At 40.5% G+C, this 21,078-nt stretch overlaps 1 protein-coding gene across 3 annotated transcripts; it reads left to right on the top strand.

Moving 5' to 3' along the window:
- The first annotated feature begins 3,667 nt into the window (after nucleotides 1-3,667).
- On the top strand, nucleotides 3,668-9,729 carry SCG2 (secretogranin II). 3 transcript variants are annotated; one of them, XM_057417191.1, is made up of 2 exons: nucleotides 3,668-3,799; nucleotides 7,370-9,729. In XM_057417191.1, the coding sequence occupies exon 2, from the start codon at nucleotides 7,384-7,386 to the stop codon at nucleotides 9,259-9,261; it is 1,878 nt and encodes a 625-aa protein (XP_057273174.1). In that variant the 5' UTR covers nucleotides 3,668-3,799; nucleotides 7,370-7,383; the 3' UTR covers nucleotides 9,262-9,729. The 3 variants fall into 3 exon arrangements, with proteins under 3 accessions (XP_057273174.1, XP_057273176.1, XP_057273175.1); XM_057417193.1 differs by having other exon boundaries at nucleotides 3,771-3,907; XM_057417192.1 differs by lacking the exon at nucleotides 3,668-3,799 and adding an exon at nucleotides 3,817-3,966.
- Nucleotides 9,730-21,078: the final 11,349 nt, after the last annotated feature.

Raw genomic sequence — 21,078 nt, 5'->3', positions numbered from 1 at the left:
AAGATATGGGGTTGATTGCTTAACTTTTAGCTCCTCATGATGTGTAGCTATGTAAGGTAGAACATGTGACAGGGCAAGCTGTTCACAAAACCCATTGTGCTTATTGCTGGTCTGTTCCCAGGATCCACAAAAGGATGCAGCATGGTCGAAATGCGCTCAGAAAAACAAGATTACCAAGCTCCTCTGGTTAAACAGTTGATATTGAGCTACTTCTAATGCAATTTCCTAACATTCAGGGGTGCTGTGATGTGATCTTACTCTTGCATAAAATGCCATGGAACTTCTAATGACAGAACAGATCAAATTTTCTGTTGTATGACTCATTCTGAGGAAAAGAATGCCATGCACTCAATACAACAAAAGTACATTCACTAAGTACTTCCTTATAGGACTTTGTGGACACAATCAATCACAAGGACAAAGTCCACGCAACACTTCTTGACGTGGACTAAAATTGACAGCTGAATTGTGTATACCCTTCGGTAAATCTTATCCACTGAACCCAAAATAGCCATGGCAGACCTAAGCCAAGCGTCTGCCTGACTTCACACACAGTAAATCTCAAGTGAGTATTTAAGAAGCAGAGGAAGGAATCGTGATGATGTGCCAGTTAATTGGGGTTGTCTGAAATATCCACTGGTCCTGAAGATCAGGGGTAGATGGATGGGGGCAGCAGGATGATTTCACTGGAAAGAATTTGCTAGATAAATGTTAGGACTTTGGTGGCAGAATGCATAAAACAAGAGTCTATTGGAAATACCTGCAGGAGCACAAGAATATTCCCGAAAATCTGGATTGAGCATTTTTCTTCTTGGGTTTGTTTTGTTGTATTTTTTTCATTTTGTTTTGTTCATGATGACGGTGTTCTCCATGGACTAAGGTGCATTAGCAATAACAATGTCTGCAGCTCTATGTCTTGTGGGCATTCAGAGCCTTGCTGAAGGGGAATGTGGTGTTCAGCAATACCGCTACCAGCTGCTCAGGGGGAACTTGGTCCTTGCTTTCTGCTTACTGCAGCAGATGCCTTTGTGTTTCCCCTTTTCAGAGATGCTATAATGGGTCCTAATGTAACCTTTCTTTTGTCTCTTTTCTTCCTGGGCCCACTGATGAAAGGGAGCATTTTGGATGGTATCTGTGGCCTGAATGATGCTGCTGCTGAAGAGTTTCAGCACAAAAACTGGTCCTATATTTCACTAACAAACAGCTATATGTAAGGTGAAACAACAGGCTTCCAGATCTCCATTTCAACAATGGAGATCATTCAAATTACAACAAATGCAGCAAGGGTAGTCCTTTTGTCTGTGTTCATGGCTGCAATTATTTCTACCTTGCTGTTCTTACAACAATTTAATTTTGCAACATTTATTGGTTTGGAAGGAACATTCATCCTAGGTTTTTTGCATTTTGTGCTGTAAAAGGTCAAAACTGTCAGAAAAGATTTATTTTGTGGGAAAAGGAGCCCTTATTTAAAAGCTGAAGTAAAACAACCCTTCTGGAATAGAAAGGAAGCAGAAGGAATGAGCTAAAACCCAGAGCAGCAGCTGAAGCAATGTGTTACATTTCATGCTTTCTGATTTATGGCAAGGTGGTATTTACTCATCCTAGTGATCAGTGCAAGTGCTGGCCTTTCTGCACAGGGAATGCTGAGGAAGGAGTTAAAACCGCAAGGGCATTGCAGGCAGTGCCCAGGGTGGGTAATCCCTCTCCAGCTGCTTCTGAACTGGAGCTACTGGGGAGGGGGGACCCTTCTGCCTTATCTTTCCTTGTTGACCTTCAGGTTTTCCATCTATGTCAGGCATACAGTGGAGGTGTGTCATTCCCTTCCTTAGCTCCTTCCTATTCCAAGAGCACCTAGCCCTCATCAGAATGCTGTAGTTGGTCCAGAGCTCCTGGGCCTCCCACGCTTGACGAAGAGGCCATGGATGCTGTGGATTGTCCCCACCCTGTCAGGAAGCCAGAACTGTGCTACTGTGGCTCATTCAGTGGATTAAAAAGATCGCAGACCCCCATGCTGACTGTAGCTGTTGGAAGGCTGTCTACACGAGGTATGCACATGGGTACACACATGTGCACATGTGCACTGCGCTGCCGCAGCACATGGCCTTCCTCACGGTTTGGCTCATCATCACCCTCCAGCCCCTGTGTGCCCCTGCCCACAGCCCCAGCATGTCACCCTGCCCCTGTCTTGGCTATCACCTAAAACCCAAGATGTTGCTCAGTTTAATAAACTTCCCTCCCAGTGCTCCTCAACACCCCTGGGCTATGGGAGCTGAAAAGCAGAAGGTCCTGACTGTGCTCTTCCTGCCTGCTTGCTCTTCATTTTATCCTTTTTTTTTCTTTTCCACTCTTTACCACCCTTTTTATGTTTTATTCTTTCCCTTCCCCTCTCCTCTCCTCTTTTTTCTTTTTTTTTTTTCTTTTTTTTCTCTCTTTTTCTTTCTCCTCTTTTCTTTTTTCTTTTCTTTTTCTTTTCTTTTCTTTTCTTTTCTTTTCTTTTCTTTTTTTTTCTTTTCTTTTCTTTTCTTTTCTTTTCTTTTCTTTTCTTTTTTCTTTTCTTTTCTTTTCTTTTCTTTTCTTCTTTTCTTTTCTTTTCTTTTCTTCTTTTCTTTTATTTTCTTTTTTTCTTTTCTTTCTCATTTTCCTTTCTCCTTTAATTTTCTTTTCTCTTTTCTTTTCTTTTCTTTTCTTTTCTTTTCTTTTCTTTTCTTTTCTTTTTTTCTTCTTTCTCATTTTCCTTTCTCCTTTAATTTTCTTTTCTCTTTTCTTTTCTTTTCTTTTCTTTCTCATTTTCCTTTCTCCTTTAATTTTCTTTTCTCTTTTCTTTTCTTTTCTTTCTCATTTTCCTTTCTCCTTTAATTTTCTTTTCTCTTTTCTTCTTTTCTTTTCTTTTCTTTTCTTTTCTTTTCTTTTCTTTTCTTTTCTTTTCTTTTCTTTTCTTTTCTTTTCTTTTCTTTTCTTTTCTTTTCTTTTCTTCTTTTCTTTCTTCTTTTCTTTTCTTTTCTTTTCTTCTTTTCTTTTCTTTTCTTTTCTTTTCTTTTCTTTTCTTTCTTTTCTTTTCTTTTCTTTTCTTTTCTTTTCTTTTCTTTTCTTTTCTTTTTTCTTTTCTTTTCTTTTCTTTTCTTTTCTTTTCTTTTCTTTTCTTTTCTTTTCTTTTCTTTTCTTTTCTTTTCTTTTCCTTTCCTTTTCTTTTTCTTTTTCTTTTTTTTTCTTTATTTTCTTCTCTTTTTTAATTTTATTTTTCTTTATTTTATTTAATTTAATTTCATTTCATTTTTCTCTCTCCTTTTTTTCTCTCCCCCTATTCTTCCTTTCCCTCTTTTCTCTGTTTTCCTTCCTTCCTTTTTCCTTTTTTCCCCTTTTTTCCTTTTTTCTTTGTTTTTCCTTTTCTTTTTACCTTTAATCTTTTTTCCTTCTCCCCTCTTTCTCCCCCTTTTGTTTTCTTTCTATTTTCTTTTATTTATTTTTTCCCCGTTTTTTCCTTTTTCTGTTTTCCTATTTTTTTCCTTTGCCTTTTTCCTTCTCCCCCCCCCCCCCCCCCCCCCGCCATCTCCCTTTCATCTCCCTCCCCTCCCCATGTTCTCTCTACCCTTGACGGCAGTGGGGGACACCGGGGAGGCTCCCGCTCCCCACGACCCGCTCCCCGCGGCCGCGGCGCGGCCCTGCCGAGTCTCCGCCGCCCGGGCGGGGCATGAGCTCACGGCTGACGTCACGGGCGGCGAGGGCAGTATAAGCGGGCGCTGTCCGGTGCTGAAAACGACGGCGGCGGCGGCGGCGGGAGCGGCGGGAGCGGCGCTGGCAGGTAGGGGCTGCGCCGGGGGGCGGCCGGGAACCGCGGAACAGGCTGCCACCAGGGAGGGACCCACGGCAAAGAGAGAGCCTTAGCTAAAGCGCGAGCTACAGCAGAGAGGTGATGGGCTGTAGCTGGCGTTGGTGGTGAAACATATGTCTGCAAAATACAGACCTATAGTGAAAGATACATTCTGCATCTATACCTATATCATCTATATCTAATCTGTATCTATATCTATCTATATCTGTCTATGTCTATCTACATCTCTGTCTTTTATCTCTATCATCTACATCTACATCTATATATCATCTATATATCGTGGCCAAAGGCAGAAAGTATTGTGTTTCTGTCTGTGACTGCGTTCAGGAGTGCCAGCTTGCCAACATGGCATATCAGTCGCTTCAAAATACAGGCTAAGAGGTTCTCTGGATGCAAACACATCTGACAACTTTCCAGATGTATGCATAAAAAGACAGGCGGTATATACATTCAGAACTGCTTGGGAATTGTTTTTTTTCCCCTTTTCCTCACCATATTTTTATTTTTGTTAATGTTTTGAGTCCCTTGCAGACAGTAAAGGGTTGGATAGAATTAAAAACAAGGGAAATTTACTGCAATTGTGTTTGTTATTGATTGCAAAAGTGAGTGGAAGGAAGAATGTGTGATATATTTCTGTATTTTCCTTATGGAAAACTGCTATCAGATTCCCCCTTAGACTTTCAGGGCAGGGACTCATCCATAGGAAAAGTTATGAGTTTTCATCCCAATTTTTCACTGGAAACATTGCATTTACATCGGAGACGGCTGCTGAGAGAGATCATGAGAAAAAATTAGTGCTACCATGGAAACATCCCAGAAAGAAGATTTATTTTTTAGTCTGTTTTGAGGGAACTTCTGCCAGTCTGCATTGCCTTTGTACATGTCAGATTGTGAACTCGATTGCCTAATTTGTAAATAGGAACCTCTATATTTGTTGGCGAAAAGATGATTTTCCTGTTTGTTAGGTGCTAATGGAATAGCTATTAGCTATTAGGCTCCCTGTCTAGGCTAGCTTCACAATCATCTATCTGCAGACAAAACAGCCATTTTAATATATTCTCCTTTGAGAGGCACAGAAGAAAATGTTTAGTATAAATCCTAAGGATAGTAAAAAATATTACCTGTTTTGTTTAAATGGGATTAAAGTCTGAAAGACTGGGGAGGAGTCCTCTGACCCTAGGTAACGCGGTATATTTAATGACAAGGTTTTATGACCTGAACTCAAAGATTTTAAAAGAAATCATTCCCAGATCCATTTGACAAGGTTTTCAAGTATCATCTACTAATAAAAAAGAAGTGAAAATTGATTTAGAGACAAATGCACCCAAAATATGCAGAGGGTAGCCAATGCCCTTTTATTCCTGCTGCAGAAATGTCTCATTGAGCAATATCAGTTTCGTGTGGAACACTAAACTGAACTTTGCCCTGCTATGCACATTTTGATTCTAATGGGATGCTGATGGCTCTTACAAAGGCTCTAACAATACATGATTATGTGCAGGGAAGGAGGTTGAGTTCCTGGCGTCTGTAAGTGGGAGGTGCCTGACAGATAATTATGGAACAACTCTCCCTTCCCCCACCCCTTGGAAAGGACAGTTTCTCATACGCTAATCAAACTAACTCTGTTCATAACCAGTCTCTCTGACGGAAAAGAAAGTCTTAATTTCATTTACTTGCTGCAAGAAGTAGTGAAGTGTTTTCTTTCTTCAGGGAGATATAAATTTATGTATTGAATTAATGCCTTTTCTGTGACAGAAAATGAAGGAATGTCTTGGCTTTTTTTTCAGGGAAAACTCAGATCTGGAGGGTGGGACCTTCTAATTAGTTGTTTGGAACTAAGCCTTTGTAAAATCAATGCTCAAATGTACCGAGGCTTGAAGTCAGAAATGTTCAAGGAAATTGTTTGCTATTACAGCTGTTACCTTGTTCAGAAAAAAAAAACAAAACAAAAAACAACCCAAAAAACCCCAACCAACCAAAAAGCAGCTGTCTGAACTGGTACTGCTTTAACTATTTAGTTTAGTCATATTTAGTTAGGGTATTTAGTTAACTTTAGTTAAGTCATATTATGTTAGGAACAAAAACTGAGTGGAAAAATCTACAAGTGAACTGAAATGAGTGTATTCACACTCACTTTCTACTTGCAGCAGGGGGTAAATAGTGGTACGTGTAGCTCTTTCATGATAAACTGAACCACCTGCGGCTCAGCAAGATGCTTTTACCAAGCCAAAAACCAAACGAACCAAAATAGGTTAATTAATCAAAGTGGTTTCTTTCTTCATCATTTCTTTCTCATAATTCTACCTTATTAAAGCAACTGGATCAGAAAAGTATCTAACCATCAGTCTCACAGCCTGGTGTATCAGTGTCTGAGCATCTCCCAGGGAATGAGCGATGGCAGTGTTTCTCTACACTGGGTGAAGGGTGCTCAGCTCCCTGCAAGACTGGGCTTGTGCGGCTCTATCCTCATATGCAGCAGTGCTGTAATCTTAGTCAGAAGCATATTTTTCCCACTTCTGTTTCAGACTTTACTGCTTGCTGACTTAAGCTGGGCAGACTGACTAAACTTAGGCTTCTACTGATCTATTCTAACTGAATTTAGCCCACTTTTGCCAATGCTGATGTTTCTGCCTGTCTTGGGACCTGATTCAATGTCTGTTGAAATCAATGAATGAATGAAATCACCACTCAGAACCTACCTACTCAAGCTCATTTCCAAGATGGGTTTCAAAGGATTCAGTAGAATTATATTGTACCTTTAGGATAAATTATAGTGTGTCCTTCATATAAGGGATTATTACCCATAGGAAAAACGTTCAGCCATAGAGTCTTGTAATTAAAATTCAACTGTAATCCAAATAATATTTTTTTTTATGATCTATAGAAAAAGAAAGTAATGACACAGACAGGAATGAGAGAAATAAACTTGCAAGTTGTTTTATATGCCATGCTCTCCACTTCATTACATTAATTTTATTGCAGTATAGCATCATTCAGCTGTATTACCCAGGCATGAAATTACATGCCCTATGGAATAATCTCACAAAGTATTTCTATATGCAGTTTTAATAGTTTAAATATTAAAAATGGCATTTAAATATATGGATATACTGATTTTACCATTTGAGGTCTTCATTTTGATAATCAAAATGACATCTAGATTCCTCTATCGGCATTTCATGAGCTAAATAGGAATTACATTTTATTCTCTGGTGCTGCCGCTGGGAAATCAATGTTCATAAACTATTTTGAGTATAGAGATAAGAAATTTCTAGTATAGGAAACTGATAATTTCCAGTAACTGAGGAATCTTAGAAAAGACTCAGAAAACCTCATATTTCCCAAAATATACAGCTTCCATGTACAAGTTATATTAGATTTCAATAATTAATAAAAACATGTGTAGTACTGGTGGTATTCTTCATGATGAGTTTAAAATACCAATTTCTATTTTACTTCTCTGTTTCCTAAGACTGTCTCCATATGTTAACTGCTTCTTTTTTCTTTTTTTTTTTTTTTCTTCTTCCTCTTTATTTCAAGGAAACATTTTAAACATGGCAGAAACTAAAACCTTCCAACTTGGAGAAACTCTTACCTTTTTCTTTGTCCTGATCTGCTGGGTTGATGCAGCTTCCTTCCAGCAGCATCAGCTGCTTCAGAAAGATCCAGACTATGTAATGAAAAACTTACAAAGGTTTCCAAATCCTGATATGATCAAGGCTTTGGAATACATAGAAGATCTTCGCAAGCAAACTAACAAAGGAGAAAGCAGCCCTGATTACAACTCTTATCAGAGCATCCCATACCTCCTGCAACAGAAAGAAAGCAAAGATCAAGTTCACCTACCAGATAATTTAAGGGATTCTTTGACTGAAGATGAGTCCCAGTGGGTTAAGGTTATGTTGGAAGCCTTGAGGCAAGCTGAGAAAGAGTCAAAAGTTGGCCCAAAGGAGAATAAGCTTTATGGTCCGAGTTCTGACAGCAATCTTCCAGCTGGAGGAACTGATGATTATGAGGCTTACAAGTGGCCTGAGAGATGGCAAAAATATCTCAAAATGCCACTTGGTCACTATGAAGACAGTTCAAGAGATAGTCCTTTCAAGCGTACTAATGAAATAGTGGAAGAGCAATACACACCCCAAAGCCTTGCTACGTTGGAGTCTGTGTTTCAGGAGTTGGGGAAGATGGCAGGACCTAGTAACCATAAGAAAGAAAGGTTGGATGAGGACCAGAAATTGTATGCAGATGATGAAGATGATGTATACAAAGTGAATAACATTGCCTATGAAGATGTGGTTGGAGGAGAAGATTGGAATCCCATAGAAGAAAAAGTGGAAAGTCAAACTCAGGAGGAGATAAAAGATAGCAAAGAGGAAATCGATAAACATGAAGAGGAGATTGACGATGAAATGAAAAGATCAGGGAAACTCAACTTCCTTGAGGATGAAATAAGAAGAGACAATAAAGGTCAAATGTCACAGGATGTTTCAAAACTAATGAATTATTACCTGAAGAGGCTGATGGGTGGTGCTGGGAATAGGAAATTAAGGACTGGAGGAGAACTTGAGGAAAAGAGAGCACCCACATTTTTGGATAAGCAACTTGATCCACAGTCTATAGCTCAGCTGATAGAAATCTCAAGGAATTTACAAATTCCTCCCGAGGATTTAATAGACATGTTGAAATCTGGAGAAAAAAAGCAGCTTCAGAGTGAAAGGTTGGAAGCTGAGCAGGAAGCAGAATTCCCAGAAGACCTCGACGAGATCACTGAAACCAATCTAGGACAGAGAGATATATTTAAACATAATGTAAACTCTAAAAATGGGTACATGAAGCAGCCTCTTAATCTTATTCCAGAAAATCTACCTGAAGACCTCAATGTTGAAGATATAGTCAGTCTTCTGGGAACTGACAATTTAGCTAATCAGAATCCCTCCTACTTCCTAAATCATCTTAATCAAGAAAATGATTTGCCAAGACTGTCTTACATTCCCCGAAGATTGAAAGGACACCCATTTCCTAAGGCTGCCTGGTTGAACGATTTGGAAAGGCAACAACTGGAGTATGAGAAACTGAATGAGAAGGATGAAGAGCTGGCCGATTACTTGGCAAAGGTGTTGGCAAAATATCCCGAAGTTATCAATATGAACCAGATGAAACGAGTCCCAGTTCCAGCTTCTGAGAGCAACCTGCAGAAAGACGATCAGCTGGACCAGGCCATCAGGGAGCACCTAAGTCAGCTGGGACCACAGGAGGCTGCGAAGTTGGCTTCACTCAGCAAAAGGCTTTCCATGGCCGGAGAAACTGATGACACCCAAAACAGGCAGTATCTTGATGAGGATATGCTAACAAAGGTGTTAGAGTATCTAAACCAGGAGAAATCAGAGCTTGAAAGTGATCACATTACTAAACGGGCAATGGAAAACATGTAATTGTTCCCCAAACATTATTTCTCTTCAATGTGTTGACTTCTATCCCAATTCAGTTGTGATTTATTCCCGCTCTCCCACTGAACAACCTATGGTAGACTACTTACCATTGAAAAGTCTGCATATCTTTCTCAGAGCTGTTATATTGTTTATTGATATACTTATATATGTTATAAATTATGGGGCAACCAACAAATTGCTTGAAGTGTTTTAAGAAACAATTTAATGAAATCAAGTAAACCTATAATATGTAAACAAAAGACCTTTACATTGTTAATAAAACACGATAAATGAAGAATGACAATTATAATTTGAAATTTTTAAGATTAATTGGATTATTTTGTTACTGTCTGTAGTGTCTTTTGTGGAGTATCAAATAAAAAAAATAAAGCATTATATATATAGTTTTATTTACAAGGCTTTTTCTATTCAGTGTTTTATTGTTGATGAATAAATTATTTCTGGACAATAGACTGTGTTTTCTTTGTGGCAGTTGATAAAGTCATACTAATGTGAAATGGAAACATATCTTTTTACTTCCACAGACAGCTCTTCCGGAGTTTAGTATTTTATTATAGAATAAGTTGGCAGCACACATTTGCTTTTCTGGGCTGTGAGAACACTGACTGGCATTATCTTTAAGGGCAGCGTGTACCTGAAAAGCTTGCTGAAGTCAACCAAGGCAGTAACTGCATTATCTTTCCAGAAAATTGGGCCCACATAATTGATAATATCACTTGGCAGTGGGAGGAAGATGATCTGTCCAGCTGAGACAGACTTTATGACAAAGCTCTAAATAAATAAAAAAATTGAACCTTTGTGTGTAGCAGCAACTCTGGGAAGCTCTGCAGGCAGGTTCCTCACTATCTCTTGTAAGGGCTACCACAAAGAAAGAGATGGGCTCCAGTGCAAGGCAAGCAGAGAACTCACCCTGTAGGTAACATCATGGTTTTTTGTCTAATAAAGTATTATTTCCAATGAAATGAAAAATTATTCCCAATGAAATATTATTTCCATTAAATTAATGTTACACCTATAAATAAGTATACAAAGAACCATTATTATTCACTACATTACCTGGACACTTGAAATGTCTCTTGAGATGCTGTTAAAACCTGCAGTGGATGTTCTGGAAAAGCTCTGGCTCTTTTACAGAAGGAAATGTGCTTGTGTAACTCTGTGAGTCAGACATGGTTTTCACTAGGACAGCTCAGGCATAAGCATTTCCAGGATTATAGTTTAAAAGTGGTTTTCCCTGTGGTATTCTTCAGCAGCTCATCTCTGCTAAGTGGGGTGGGGATGATTTTTGGTGAGGCAATGTCTGATGAAGCGAAGTACAAAGGATGCATAAATAAGATTTCATCTTCAGTGTCACTATAACCCTGAGCAATTGCGGATGATAAGAGTTCAGTCAGAGCTTCAGTTTCCTGTTATTTGGATGAGTCAAAACATTCAATATGATACTGAAAAGATACCATAGTGAAATTCACTTCTGTACTTTAATGGAGGACAAATCTGTTGCCATTCGAGATGCACTTGCCTGTGACACTGCAAACTTGGAATCACTGCAAACTTTGAATCACTGCATTTTATTCAAAACCAAACTGTGCTTGAAACAAATAATATATTTTAGCACCTTGATTCCTAATACTGTTATTCTCCTTGATCTTAATACTGTTTTTTTCAATCCTCATAGTCCAGAAAATTTGGACAAAACAGTAACATTTAATAGTTAATTACATAATACATGGAACTATGGAAAAGTAATAAAAAAAAAGAATACTGAGACATAAATGAATGTTTTCGGTTCTCAGTGCACAGCTTTGTAATTCCATATTTGCTTTCCAAGGTCATAATTTACAGGAGACTTCCGTTCTGCCCTTATTCACATACACACACACAGAGTTTCAATAGATGCAAACAGTGGTCACAAACATGCTATGCAAAACACTTAATAAACAATAACATGATACCAGACTAGATGATTTAAAGGATCTTTAGCAGGACTAAAGCAGGACTGCAGACAATAATCTCTCCCTGATTCTTGCACAGACCCTGAAACAGCACATTTCTCCTGCCTCAGACAGCTCAAAGCATGAGCAGGATACCAAGGTGGTTCTCAATGTGCTTCCTTGCGTTTCCTTTTTGTAGCAGTATCCTTAAAGCACATGTATGTATGTGTGCTCTCTGCCCCCAAGTCTGGGTGGATAGTCAAGCCACACACCAAAGCTCATGCCTCATGGCTAAAACAGATACAAATTTGTCTATTGTTTTTTTTCACAGTGAAAATTAAAATTGCAAATTGCATTTTTTCCCCTTTTACTGCCCTCCCTTCTTTCAATGGTGATATACAGAGGCGCGTTAAAAAGGAAGTTTTCCATGTCCCCCCACAGGAGTTGGTGAGCTGCAGGCTCAGAGGAGCATCACCCTCGCCCCAGTGATGCAGGGCTGAGCAACACGTGTTATGGCAGCTGGGAGGCAGCCATACCTCCTCCCAGCAGCGCACCGCAGTGCTGAGGAAATGGAGATGAAAATGCTTTGAAGTGCCACCCTTCAATTCCGCTTTGTCCTAAAATCGTGCTCAGATGGCTCTCAGCACAACCCAGCCAGCCCCAACATGGGTCTTCGCATTGCTCTGTGATTCTCCTCTTTCCCATGAGCTGATACCGGTGGCAACATCATTCCTCTAACGCCACCAGAAGTCCCCAGACATGAGGGCCTTCCTAAGGGATTTGGCTCTGCATGTATTTGATGTCCTCTTCAAGTGGAAAATAAAACTATCAGGCAGTGGGATTTTTGGTTTAAAGGGTCTTGTTTTATTCAAAAGTTAATGTAAAATGTTGCCTATGTCAAAGCAATGTTTTACAGCAGGTATGTGAATGTAGCTTGCTATTATTATTCCTTGTTCTCACCAATAAGCAGAGGCTGATGGGGAATGTAAAGCTCAAGGGCAGCCTTGGCTGTAGTGACCATGATGTGGTGGAGTTCAAGATCTTTAGGGTAGTGAGGAGGGCATTTAGCAAGCTTTCTACCCTGGACTTCAGGAGAGCAGACTTAGGCTTCTTGAGGGATCTTCTTGGCAAAGTTCCATGGGATAAAGCCCTGGAAGGAAGAAGGGCCCGAGAAAACTGGTTAATATTCAAGGATCTCCTCCTCCAAGCTCAGGAGGGATGCATCCCAGAAAAGAGGAAGTTAGTCAAAAACACCAGGAGGTCTGCATCAATGGACAAGGAGCTCCTGGAAAAACTCAAACACAAAAAGGAAGCTTACAGAGAGTGGAAACAAAAACAGGTAGCCTGGGAGGAATACAGAGAAATAATCCGAGCAGCCAGGGATCAGGTTAGAAAAGCTAAATTTCTCCTAGATAGTAGAACTAAAACCAACCAGAGACATCAAGAGCAAAAAGAAAAACTTCTATAGGTATGTTAGGAAAATGTGGGCCCTCTCCAGAAGGTAATGGGAGACCTGGTTACCTGGGACATGGAGAAGGCTAAGGTGGTCAATGGCTTTTTTGCCTCAGTCTTCACCAGCAGGAGCTCCAGCCACACTGCCCACATAGAAGGCAAAGGCAGGGATTGGAAGAATGAAGAACCACTTGCTGTAGGAGAAGATCAGGTTTGGGATCATCTAAGGAACCTGGAGGTGCACAAATCCATGGGACCTGACAAGATGCATCTGCGGGTCCTGAGGGAACTAGCCGACAAAGTAGCTGAGCCGCTGTCCATTGTATCTGAGAAGTCATGGCAGTCTGGTGACATTCCCACTGACTGGAAAAGGGGAAACATAAGCCCCCATTTTTAAAAAGGGAGAAAAGGAAGGCCTGAGGAACTATAGGACAGTCTTACCTCTGTGCCCACCACATTGTATAACAGAACAACTGGAAATTTTAGGCTGATTTCACGCTAAAAAGAGACATCAATACCTTTTCCTCTTCTAGCTACAGAAAGTGGGCTGCAAATCACCCTGTGAAGTTCTTCATTTCTAATAAATGAATCTCAAACTCAATTTCAAAATTAAATTAAACCAGCACGTATTGAATAGGCAGCACCCTCTTGGTGGGTATAGCTGCCTCTTGCTATGTAATCAAAGCTGTTGCAGTAGAGCAGATAGATATACCTAAATATGCAAGACAGCATTATCAAAATGTACACTATAACAGGAGATCTGCTCCATTAAACCACACCAGAGCGGATCCCTGCATAGAGGCTGTGTAGTGCTTAATTGTTCTTAATAACCACAGACGCTTCTGCTATCATTTGTCTGTGTTTTATGTTTTCCTTATGAGTATAGTGGGACAAACAGTCATGTTGTTAATAATGCACACAGAATACATAATCCATAACAGATACACTATCAAGTTTATTATTATAATTATATGAAGAATAAAGTGACTGCCCTGCAATTTTTACTCAGGCAAAGTAAGGAGCAGATTTTAAATTCCTCTATTGTGCCACCATTTGACAGCATCCCAGATGCAGCTGGTTTGTACTCTGTTTATCAACGTCTTTTTTCCAGCAAAGGAAAATGTTTCTGCTCACATCTCCCTCTTAAAACCTGCAGTAAGCTTTATCGTGTCCTCATACTTAAGGTCTTCCCCAACAAGCACATTGAACACAAATCTGGTCTGAATGTAACAGGCTGCTGAACACCTTTCTAAAGACCCGAGGGATTTCTTCTTTCTACATACACCAGAATTCATTGTATTGGTATCTATAAGAGTTAACATTTGGGGCTGCTATTTTTTTCATTAATTCACATGCTACAGTGAGCGTTTTGTTTGCATCTTGATCTCGATGGCTCCATCATTTTGTCAGCTGGGGCTCGTAAATGAGAGCATTTGTTGATTCAAAAATTAATGTCACCACATTACCTCACCTGAAGAAATTAGATTGCTGCAATTATTTTTTCTAAAGGGGCATTTCCACATTGCAATGGAAGGGGTCTGTGTTGCATATAATGTGACAGTCGTTAGCATTGCTCAAAGCACTTTACAAGATAACATGTTTTTCAGTGTAAGCTATCTATGATTTTCTGAACATGGCAAAGGGCAAGCTGAGGCTGGAACTTGGGCATCCTGAATCATGCTCTGCTTCACAGCTTTATCCTGCCATTCTTGCTGTTGCTAAGAAAACTGATGACTCAAACTTGCTTCTCAAAGGCAAAACTTACCCAGACCAATCTTCTACAGCTTCATGTCATAAGTAGCGTAATGGGAATGGAGCACCTCAGTGGATAACAGTTGTGTGCAGTGATGACTGCCACATGGGGACTGTGTTCCCTGGAGCATCCTTCACCTCCCTCCAAGATGCACACCGATCGGTGGCTATTTACTACAGGATGTATAAATTTATAGAGACACAGCTGGATGCCACCTGCACTTTACATGTGTTCAGCTACCCAAGCACCTCCAGAGAGGTTTATCCAAGCTACAAGGAACTCCAGTTAGTAGCAGCAGGCAGATGCAGCGCCTCTAGTACATAAAGTGAAAGCAGAAGCCCTGAATCAGAGCTGATTATCTGAAGAACCATGCTATTCCTGACTTTTGGATCATTCAACAACATTTGAGATTGTTAATAATTCATTTGCAGATGTTGTAGAACTCTAAATGAGGCTGATTAAATGCATTTGACGTTTCTCTTGAGAGAGGAACCACTCAGGAAACCACTCAGCATCTGCAAATGTCTTGGAATTAGCGTACTCAAAATTAAGGATTCACTTACAATGTTTTCACCTTGTAAAGAAAGAAAAAGTGACCTCTAATTCCAATGTAATGTACACTGGTGGATAACTACAGTGCAATGATTTTAAATTCACTGCAGCCATTCAGTAGCTCTGCTATGTAATGATTAGTGGTCCAACCCAGAGCTCTGCCTTCCCCTGCTAAGACAAAAACCTGCAGACAATGAGCCCATGCAGGTCCTACATGCCCAAGGGTGGAGAGCTAGAAAATGGTTGTTTGGCAGCTCCCCAGCTCCTACATTGCTGCTCTGTGATATGCTTCCCAAAAACCCTTCTGGTGGCTGCCTAAAAATAGAGCCCTGGCTTTACCTTGGCAGAAAAGCCAGCCTCTCGCATGGTGACTTGGTGGGAGTGCCACAATGCAGCCAAGTCCTTTGGATCAGAGGGGCAGGATCCAGGACAGGCTTTAAAGGGAATAATGAGCTTTATACCACCTTTGTGGCTCCCTGATTATGTCACCAAACTTGAGTCTGTTGAGATTTCAAGTGGCCGTTCCACTTTCTAAAACCACACTTCCTTTCATTGGATTTTTTCTTCAGCTCCAATTTTAAATCCCATTTATATTCACATTGTAAATCTGTTGCTCCTAAATGGAAAAAACCCCTCCCACACCCACTTTTATCTCTCCTTTTTAACTTAAGAGAACGTGTCAGATTGGATAAGATGCAACATACAATTTCTTCAAGGAATACATTTTCTACCATAGCTATGTGTTTTGGCTATATGTTTTGCCACTAATAAATGTTACAGCAGAGCAACAAACCACTTAGACACAACCCGTACTTGTACTCCCATATTATGTATGTAAGAGCCAGGCAAGAACACTATGTACAGACACAGAAAAGATAAAAATAAAGATAAATCATTGAAGGGGATAAACTCAGTATTCCTTGCTTTTCATTCATGTGCCATAACCAGGGGAGAGGTGTTAAATCCCTGAAAGTAAGTTTTGGGATGCAAATGTAACCTTGTAGGAAAACTGTTTTCTGCAAAGTTAAATTTACTCAGATCCAGTATATGATAAATTGATTTTCCTCTTACAAACGTGAATGCAACAAGGTGGAAACTTTGCATTGGTGACTACCATGCTAAGGGAGACTCAGAAAAAAATAAATCTTCTCCTGTATGAAAGTCTGCTGCTCCCATCGTATTCCACTAGTTAATTTAGACAACAGGAATGTTGTTACTGTACAAACTCACAAGTCCTTTACCCTCACCCACAGGCCTGGACTTTGCTTTACTAAAGCAGTAGTCAGGTTGAACTTTGCTTACCCATATTATTAGCTTTCTAATTTCTAGTTAAAACTGGCAGCCCCTCTGGCCACTTCCTGGCTGGGGCACAGGGGTGGCTGGGGCACAGTGGCCGCTTTTGTAAGGTTCTGTCTTCTGCATTCCTGAACCTCCCCTTCCCAACAAAGTAGTTGTTCCATCCAAGGGATCTGTAACTGCTGGGAAGAGCTCATGGATATTTTATTTTAGAAAAAAAAAAACAAACAAAACCCTGTTGAAAATACCACAACTATGAACAATTAAAAATATTTATCAAATCCTCAATGTCTTTCTTACCTGTTACAAAAACACTGCTTTTGGCTTAATTTTATGTTGTTTCTCTTCTGCTCCTTTTAGAGTCAGTATATTGTGCAATGCTGATCCTAAACAAGAGTTCAAAGATGTGGGCAGGTTCCCAATTTGGCAACACCTTTTACATCAGTCTTGTTTATATCTGACACAATACAGGTGAATGCAATAACTTCACGTAATTCTGTACTGTATAGCACTATTTGTTTCCATGCCAGTAAATTTTATGATATCCCACATAACGAGGCCATATTTAAGCTGAAACTCATCCTAGAGAGAAGATGCAGGGGCAGGAACTGGAAATGTAGCCTCTGCCATGGACCAGTGTTCAATGCTGCCATCATTTAATATGTAGTTAAAAAGAACACTTTGCATGGAGAGCTGAGGAGCAAGTCTGATTTTCTTCAGCATTGTTTTGGCCATGAAGGTCCTTTAAGGTGAGTGTAATATACCCTCTGTGGAGCTGATCGCTGCTTCACGCATAGATGGCCATGTCAGACTCCAAATCTCTTGGCTCCAAACTAGGATGCTATTTGTAGATCCCCCTTAGCCCTCCCCACCTGCCTTCCAAACAGGCTGAAATATCAACTTAGAAAATACAAAACTCTGTTCAAGCATGAGGAAGACAACAGAGGGGATGTTAAGTAGTCTGGATGTTAAAAATATGCTAAGACAAATTGTGGCAGGCAGATCAAGTCCCCAAGGAACAAAGTTTTGAAAATAAACTTCCAAGAAAATTCTGAAGTGCAATCAATATAATCAATACTATGCTCAAACACCTTTCCCCATCTATCTGATCTACAGGTAGACTGCCAGAAAATCATATTAGCTTTATTTCATTAACCCTGCTAAAGGCAACATTTACATTTATAACTTAATACTGGATGCTCACTGAAGTGGTCTCCAAAGCCAGGTGATGAATGAGGCTGGGGAGGCCTCCCATTCCTATCACTTGGCTACCACTGCCTGCCACAGAGAAGATAAATGGTACCTGGCAGCCTGGTCATGCCACAGATTGGGGTGTCTGGGGGAAACTATACTGGTGACCACCTGCAGATCAGCAGGAATACCGAAGAGCCCAGTTTCCCTGGGCAACCTTAGGCTTTGGGGAGCCTTCTATCTTTGAGCTGACACCTCTGTGGTTACCTTCTGGGCTAACTCATTTATTAATCAGGTTGTGTGATTTCTTTTCCTTCCAGTTACCATCCTCCTGGCGCAGCTCAGTGCATGACTCAGTAAGCCTGGCTTAATCATCTTCATTATATATTCTGAGCCTATTTCATTGCAGATAAAGCTCTTGGTGACCAGCTCCTACAACTAAAATACCCAGAATGGAAATAAAAAAGTGGGACTTCACCTTTGGATTGCGGGTGTTTAAATTAACTCCTGTGCTACAGCACCTTTCCAAAGAAGCAGGCAAAAGGAGCAGCAGACTGTTTACAAATATATAAATTATACGACCTTTAAAAAATGCATACTTTACATATCAAACTGCAAAGATAACGTAGAATTTAGTTATCCTACACCAAGGCTGCTGGGACATTTGTATTTTCTTAAGAAAATTACTTTGCCTTATAGCTCACATTTGATATTGTACCCTTTTCTGCCTGCGCATTTCATTATCCAGTGCTCGATCTTCTCAATAGTCTAATGCTGTCGTTCTTAAGAAATTAAATTTTTAATGGTCGTCTTGATGAGCATGTGTTTTGTGGTATCTGAAAATAGATGTACTTTATTTCTAGACTGGATGCGTATTTTACCTATTGAGCTGTACATTTCGGTAGCTGCGGCTTCCTATCTGTTGAGATGAAAAAATAATTTAAACAGTCATTTGCCTGACAAGATGTGGTTATTTGTGCTCCTACATATCCTAAGTTGGATTTGTGGTTTGCCCTTTAACTCTACATCTTTCAAAACCCAAAGAATGAGGAGTGCATTCCTTTACCAATGCTTGGTGGGTAAGCACAGGAATTGTATTGCACATATATATCTGTATATACACACACGCACACACACATCTTATAGCAGATGCAATTGGAATATACAAAACAGCAGGTGTTTCAGTTAAGCTGTTGCTACAGATAGGGAAAGAAAAAAGAGAAAGGGAGCAAGCAAGCCCCTGTTTGACATTCATAGGCTAGGAGTGAGGTGTGAGGGGACCTGTTCTGCCACCAGATCTGACTTGGGCAGCTGGTGATGGGTTTGCAGCTTGACTTTCTCACAAGGAAGGCACTAGCCCTGGCTAATCAGGGCTTCCACTACTTATGCAGATTTCTGGTGAAAGAAACTATGGCCAGGGATGCTATTCACCTAAAAATACTTTGGCTGTCTAAAACTGAGCACCTCCATTAAAACAGCACGTCTTTCAAAGCTGCTATGCCTTTGCTGCTAAACTAAGAAAATGCTGAAAACTTTGGGCTTTGCTTTTCCTTATAAATAGGTGCCTTGTGTGGTGGGGTAACTTACTGCAGATCTGCTGCCTTCATTGAGCACAGACAGTTTGGCCATCTTGACGAATGTTTACATAAAGCCAAATTATCCCACAGATCTATTAGTGTTTCACTGTGTGAGAAATGCACGTGCACCCAGCACCTAGCTGAAGCATCAGTCCCTGCTCAGGACAGCTTGTTTCCTCTCTGTGCCCTAGTGAGCAGCAGGCAGTAGATGACTGACATGGCACAGGGACACAGCTGTGACAGGACCACCTCCTCGGACCCAAGAAAGAGGAGAGCTGAAGGGGAAAAGGCCTGAAGTCTCCAGGTGCGGCACTGTTCACCCTTTAAACCCACTAATGTACTCCACTGTTTATACACCTTGCCTAAACAGGTACAGCCCAACTCCCCAGTCTTCTGTGGGCCCTGTGCCCTTCCCACTGAACCCGTTGGGAGCTACCTCAGGACACACTCATTCAGTTACCTCTCCAACTGAAAAACCCCAAACCCTTCATTTCACACAACACAGATTTGCACACAGATCTTGTATAAAAATGAGGTACAAGGTGAAGATAAGAACCAGCTCAAGATGAAATGAAGTACATTCTCTGCTGAAAATTCCTTTTCAGTTCAGCTTCTGAGGGTTTTTCCCTTTCCAGGAATCTGCAGACTGCTTTACTTAATGAGGACTTCCATTTATTAGGAAAAACAGTATCTTGTTTCAAGAAAAGAAAAGATCATGCACTGCTTTTAACCTAGGAAGCAGAAAACAAAATCTTCTTTCTAGGTGCTTCTGTCACCGACAGCATCTGTAACAGGTTTTCTGCAATCCTTCTTATAAGGGAATTACTGAAGAATTACATATCATATAAATGTGTTGAGGCAGCATTAAAGCCCAATGCAACATATTCCACATCAGAAATAAAGTGTCCTTCCCGCCAGGAAAGTATTGTGATTACAGAAAAGCCTGACAGGGATCATCAATGATTACAGCATATAGCAGCTTTAGTTCTGTTCCCCAGAACAAACCAGCTTGCTTTCTTTGCCCGTGGTTTGAAATTTGATATAATTTTCTATTTTGCAATGCTGACAGTACAGTTCAGCTGACTTTTAAAGTTCATTTCCAGAGTAGACTTCAATTTAGCAAGTAATTTGCAGAGACTATCTCTCTGATTGCAGCATGTTTTTCTGTCCATTGCAGAAAGCACAAAGAGGAAGACAGACAGCGGCATTAGCGACCCCACATAATCTGTTCTAACACAAAATGCTATTGTAAGTGAATATATCAAAGTGCTGAGATGCCAATTAGCTACTTTTGTGCCAATTATTCTTTTATTTATAGGATAGTAATTCCTTAGACCTGAAATTGCAGTAGCTCTGATGCTAGCACCGAGTCATAGGGTAAATGAATCACAGAGCCATATTACTGCGTCTGCAAAGAATGTTATGTTCTTGAGCCTAACCTGATGCTACAGCACTTGCAGGAGATCTATGTGTGTATATCTCTGTCAGATGAAGCAATTCCTGAGACTTTTTGGTGAAGCATTCTCCCTGCTCATAGGCCCAGAGGGCTGCTCATATGGGCAGCTAGAGCTTTGGGTCCACCAAAGGGGTACACATTCCTACCTTTCTCTGCTCTTCCTTGTGAGTGCCGGAGAGCCCTTTCAGTGAGTTCACCCCTTCCTGAGCACTTCAGCAGCTCCTCCAAGCCCAGAGGAGAATCCCACCTCACTGGGGCAGGCAACACAACAGTTTAGTGAGGCAAATGCCAAGTGTACCAACATTACCAGAGGGACCCTGATCTGGGAATGTACTGCGATTATCATTATCCATCTGTTCCTACTCTATCACACTCGTCCAGTTAGTGGTCGCTACTTTCCTGCCTGCCTTTAGGAAGCCAAGTCTATTAAACACAAATCTGTGTTATCTTTAAAGAGAGATGGCTGGAGGCTTTCCAAAAAAATCTGGAGGATTCTGTTTCATTATTTTCCTGGTGCCACCCAAGCTGAAACCAAACCCACTGGGTCGGCTTCCTGCAACAACACAGGAGCTTTCCTGGCCGTGCTCCCTG

The sequence above is a fragment of the Pezoporus wallicus genome, unplaced genomic scaffold (genome assembly GCF_028554395.1).
Source record: "Pezoporus wallicus isolate ANWC-B61680 ecotype Strahan unplaced genomic scaffold, APGP_CSIRO_Pwel_v1 contig_360, whole genome shotgun sequence".
Taxonomy (NCBI): domain Eukaryota; kingdom Metazoa; phylum Chordata; class Aves; order Psittaciformes; family Psittacidae; genus Pezoporus; species Pezoporus wallicus.
The sequence above is the reverse complement of the archived record's forward strand: the minus strand, read 5'-3'. Positions and strand labels throughout refer to the sequence as shown.